Below are 5,627 nucleotides of genomic sequence, written 5' to 3' on the forward strand. Positions count from 1 at the left end.
GACTAAAACTTATAATAAAATAAAATAATAAAAACAAGATGAAGTCATCTGACTCAGGTTCTGATCTGAGTCCAGATCCACATCCAGGTTCTGATGCGGCGCAGCGACCCACAACCCTTCACTTCCTGTTTGTAGGAGAACAACAAGCAGACAGACTACAGAGTTTTCTCTGACCTCGCTCCAGACCAGCATGGTGCCGAAGACCACCTGCAGCCCGTCGAAGAAGTTGTCCCCGATGAGGATGACGGTGGCGCCGCCGGTCGTCCAGCCTTCGCTCGGACTGATGGCTTTGATGCAGGGCGTGGCTGCTTCGGAGACACGGAGACACGAGGGCAGCGTGAGCCGGGAGGTCAACAACGGAAACACACAACGTAAACAAACAACACAAACAAACAATGTAAACAAGCAATGTAAACAAACAAACATCAGACACAATCAATGATCAGATTAATACAAACGGTTTTAGATCAAACATTGAGTCTTGCTGCAGAACTGGCCGCTCTGACCTTTGACCCCACCCCCTCCCCCGCCCCCTCAGAGACTGGATGGTTTTGTTCCAGATCAATAATCAGGATCAGTCTGAGGCAGGCAGACGGACTCGGAGCTGCGAGGAAACGGGCCGGTTCTGTTCCCGGAGCGGAGCCGCTGATCCCACGTTCCAGTCAGAGCTCCGGTATTTCCCGGTGTTCACGGCGAGATGGATCCATACCGCCGCGTCCAGAGGCTCCGGTTCTGATCATTATTAATGAGGAGCCAGTTAATGGAGCACACTGGTTCTGATTGATCCGGTTCCTCAGATTAAAGGGAGGAAGAAACGATTTAAAGTGCCTGTGACATCAAAACTTTATAATAAATATGAATGTATTTCTGGAAAGACAACACTGATAACATGATGTAAAAAAGTTTTCATGTCGCTGAGATGAACAGTTGTTGAGATATTCACATGTGAAGAAACAGGAAGTGATGTCACAGAGGAATGTCTGAACGTAAACAGTGTTGCTAAAATGGCTGAAAGCACAGACTGTAGAGAAGAATCTGATGTTTCTTTAGATTATTTTAATCTCTATCATAGAGATGATGTAGAGTCAGAGTTCAAATAATATTGTTTCAATAAACAAAAACCAGAGTTTTCTTTCTCAGAGTTCCCCTCTGATGTCACTTCCTGTTTCACTTCAGCTGAGCAAAGTTCAAAAGAAAATATACCAGTTATGTGACATAACGGGTCAAATCATGTGTATTATACCAAGTTTCTTAAATATAAATTTATTTTCTTTGACTTTTTGTATTTCATGATGTCACAGACCCTTTAAAACTCAGGACTTTAGGACGGTTCTGGTCCAGATCTGAGTGAACCAAACGGTCCAGATCTTTATTTCTAAAGCTGTTCTAGTTCAGGAGTCTGCATCCTTTAGGATCAAAACAGCCATTTCTGCTCCTTGTCTCWCTGATAAAATGTGTTCAGAGCCACAAAACAAGCTACAACTGTGATTATCAACTGCTGGTCCGTGGGCCTTTTCAGGAACCTTAACAGTCAGTGGAGGTGACATTATAAAACTAAAAAATATATTGTGAATTTCACTATTTATTATTATTTTTGCACATCAGGACAAATGAAAAGACCCGATTCATGTAAACAAGAACAATACTGTTTATAGTTTATACTGAATTTCATAAAAACTAGTTCAACTGAATTATTCAGGTATATACAGTATATTTTCTAATTATTATGTAGTTTTCAAATTCTTTAAAGGTAATTCTGATGGATTTGAGAGAAAGATCACAAAAAGAAGTTGGATTATTTAAGTAAACAACAGGCTAGCATGAGCTAACATGTTTTACTTTTTGCATTAGTAGTATTGATCACGTATTTGTTTACAAATAGATTTCTGTTGTGGGTATAAAAACAAACAAAAAAATTATTCTGTTATGTTTGGTCACATTTCCAAAGAGCCACTGCAGAGGGTCTAAAGAACCACATGTGGCCCCAGAGCCACAGGTTGCAGACCCCTGGTCTAGTAGATGAAATGAGCTCCAGGTGAGACTGAAGAATTCACCTGATTCATCTTTGTTTTGTTCTGGACGACAGGAAACAGTTTCTGTTCCAAGTCTCCAGGAAAGTTTCTGTCCAACACTGCTAGCTGGAACACGGAGCAGAACTTTCAGAACTTTCAGAACTTTCAGGACTTGGACCGTGGAGCCGGTCCTTCAGGGGACCTTCAAAGACTAAACTTTGGTTCCTCGCCGGACCCATCTGGTCCTGAAAGAAAGCCTGCAGCTGCTGCGGCGGGTCGAGATGTTCTCCCGCTCCGAGGAGCTGATTGTCGTCTTCTTATTAATTTCCCTCTTTTGTTGCAGCGGTAAACAAACGGTCCTGAGGGTCCGGGGGGGTCTGAAGGGGTTCTGGAGGGAGGTGGGAGGTTCTAATCACATGAATGCAGCACAAAGACCCGGAGCAGGCGGTGGAAAGTTTTATCTCAGAGACGGGAGGCTGAGGGCTGGCGACAAAGGCAGGAGCAGATGTCGGCTCTTTTATCGCCTCTGAAAACATCCCAGTCCTGGAAGAGATGAAAGACCCGGGTCTCCCTCTGATACCGGACCGGCTGGTAAACAACGGGCCCGTTTGGCTCCTGCAGGACCCGGGCTCGCAGCGCTGTGGCTCATGAATGCTGAAGAGGCTTGATAAACTTTAACGTCTCAGGCAGAGCCGGTCTGATGTGGACTCTGACAGATTAGTGTCAGCGTTTGATTTAAGGCTCGGGACGGAGCAGACAGGTGGGGACAGACTCCTGCTGCACCACAGGAGAACACCTCCTCCTTTGATCAACTACCTTCTCAGGTCATAAACACCACCCGTCTGCTGCTGCAAGTAGGTTAAACCAAATGAGACAAATGGCTTCAGCTGCTGAGACGAGCCGAGACAACTCAGAGTCTGAGTTTGTTTTACTTTTCTTTGTGTCCCAGAGGGGCGGGGTCTACCTGGGAGTGTTCAAGAAGTCCAGTTTGTGTATTTTTCTGTGACCTGTTCTTTGATCCTGAAGCTGCAGATAAGACAAGCTCCACCCGTCTGGTTTTCACAGTGAGATAAATCAAAGTGACAGCAGGATGAGGTGGGCGATTTTAAAGGTTTGTTTATCTCACCTGGACATGTCAGACGGGTGGAGTCTATTAAAGGTAAGGAAGTTACAGGTCAGGAAGTTTCTCTAAATGTCTGACTCCACCCACCTGAAGTGTTCCAGGTRAGACAAATCAAACAGTTTCAGACCCTCAGTTCTGATTCGATGTTAAGCTCCTCCCTCCTGGCACGCCGAGTCCGCCGAATCAAGCGAGTGCTTTGTGTCGTGGCTGTGGTGAGGTGGGTTTACGAGTCCGGGTCAGAACAGAGTGCTCTTAAAGTTTACAGCTTCAGAGGAAACGGAGCGGCGGCGCTGCAGCTCTTAACTTTATATTGGGCCGAAGCGTTCCGTTTGGACCCTGGAAGAACGGAGCGATTGTTCCTCCTGAAGCTCCGGCAGGAACACGGCTCCGAGCTTCACGCTCAGATTAAACCTGGAACGGGTCCGGTCCAGAACTTTAGCACAGCAGCGAGACCGGATCGACCTGAAACCAGACCTGAGCCGGCGCCCTTTAGGGCCGCGGCGCTCCTGACGTCACCTTGTTTAAATGGAAACGGTCAGGTTCTGATCCGAGTTCAGGGACCGGCGGCTTACCTTCGGACGGGTCCAGGCGCCGAGCGCGGCGGCCATGTTTGGAGTTGTTGTGGACGAACATGTTGTCTGACACCGCCAACACGTGACCGTCCACGTTGACCGTGGTGGACACCACCACCTGAGGGGACGACATCATCATCATCATCATCATCATCATCATGAGACCCGCTCTGTTCCAGACTAGTCCAGGACCTGGGACGGGTCGAGGTCTTACCTGGAACCGTCTCATGTCTCGAGGGTTTCCTGCGTTCTTCAAACAGTTCTGGTTGCATTTCAGGAAAAACTTCAAGAAGAATCTGGAAGAAAAGAAAAACAGGAAGCAGGTGAGTCTCCGAGTCCCAACGAGTCCTAACGAGTTCCAACAAGTCCTAACGAGTCCCAATGAGTCCTAACGAGTCCTAAAAGTGTCCCAAAGAGTCCCAATGAGTCCTAACAGTCCTAACGAGTCCTAATGAGTCCCAAAGAGTCCTAAAGAGTCCCAACGAGACCCAACAAGTCCTAACGTGTACCAACAGTTCTAACGAGACCCAACGAGTCCCAATGAGTCCTAAAAAGTCTCAACGAGTCCCAACAAGTCCTAATGAGTCCCAACAGTCTTAACGAGTCCCAATGAGTCCTAACGAGTCCCAAGTCCCAACAAGTCCCAATAAGTTCTAACGAGTCCCAATGAGTCCTAACGAGTCCCAACAAGTCCCAATGAGTCCCAACGAGTCCTAACGAATCCTAACAAGTCCTAAAGAGTCCCAACAAGTCCTAACAAGTCCTAATGAGTCCTAACAAGTACCAATAATTCCTAATGTGTCCCAATGACACCTAATGAGTCCCAACAAGTCCTAACGAATCCTAACAAGTCCTAACGAATCCTAACAAGTCTTAACGAGTCCTAACAAGTCCTAACGAATCCTAACAAGTCTTAACGAATCCTAACAAGTCCTAACGAATCCTAACAAGTCTTAACAAGTCCTAACAAGTCCCAACAAGTCCTAACGAATCCTATGTCTTAATGAGTCCTAACAAGTCCTAAAGAGTCCCAACAAGTCCTAACAAGTCCTAATGAGTCCTAACAAGTCCTAACAAGTACCAACAATTCCTAATGTTTCCCAATGACACCTAACGAGTCCCAATGAGTCCTAACAAGTCCTAATAATTCCCAACAAGTCCCAACAAGTACCAACTAGTTCTAATGTGTCCCAATGACACCTAACGAGTCCCAATGAGTCCCAACAAGTCCTAACAATTCCCAATAAGTCCCAACAAGTACCAACTAGTTCTAATGTGTCCCAATGAGTCCCAACGATTCCCAATGAGTCCCAACGAGTCTTAATGAGTTCAACAAGTCCTAATGAGCCCATGCAGCTAAGTTCACAAAGACCTGGACCAGGATTAGACCTGGGACCAGACCCAGGATCAGAAGGAGCACTAAAGCCAGGTTCTTTGATTAATAAAATATAGATTTATGATGCGTATATATTTATTTATAATAACTTGCTAATTATTTTCTAGACAATCATGTTATAACTCATCTTATCTTTGTTTTATTTTTTTCCTGGAATAAAAATCCACAGCTGTTACAAACGTTGTCTTTTCTAYGAAACACTKCAGCTGATGAAAGAWTGAATTCTGTTATCAGTTTAGCTAAATGCTACATGCTAAAAACAATGTTTCTGGGACAGATCAGGCAGCCACACTGGTTCTWTGGTGGTGTCCTGCAGGCTGATGACGTCTCATTAACACCCAGTTTCTGTGTATTGATCAGGAACACCTACACGCCTCTGGACCCCCCCATAATCCCCACATTATCACAATAATAATCTGTGCAGTTAACAAGCAGTGAGGACAGACTGTCACATTAACCAGGAGATAACCTCCTGCAGCAAAGCATGCTGTGTGTGTGAGTGTGTGTGTGTGTGTGTGTGTGTG

General features: G+C 45.6%; 1 protein-coding gene across 1 annotated transcript in view; it reads right to left on the reverse strand.

Moving 5' to 3' along the window:
* The window catches only part of LOC106530281 (transcription factor COE1), a gene marked incomplete at its 3' end in the record, with an annotated part of 92,051 nt that overhangs the window by 19,647 nt on the left and 66,777 nt on the right, over positions 1 to 5,627 (reverse strand). The window contains 3 exon segments of the mRNA XM_014025874.1: positions 175 to 308; positions 3,708 to 3,825; positions 3,922 to 4,003. Of these exon segments, the coding sequence (XP_013881328.1) occupies positions 175 to 308; positions 3,708 to 3,825; positions 3,922 to 4,003 (334 nt within the window).

This window comes from Austrofundulus limnaeus, unplaced genomic scaffold (assembly GCF_001266775.1).
Source record: "Austrofundulus limnaeus strain Quisiro unplaced genomic scaffold, Austrofundulus_limnaeus-1.0 Scaffold506, whole genome shotgun sequence".
In the NCBI taxonomy this organism is placed as follows: Eukaryota; Metazoa; Chordata; class Actinopteri; order Cyprinodontiformes; family Rivulidae; genus Austrofundulus; species Austrofundulus limnaeus.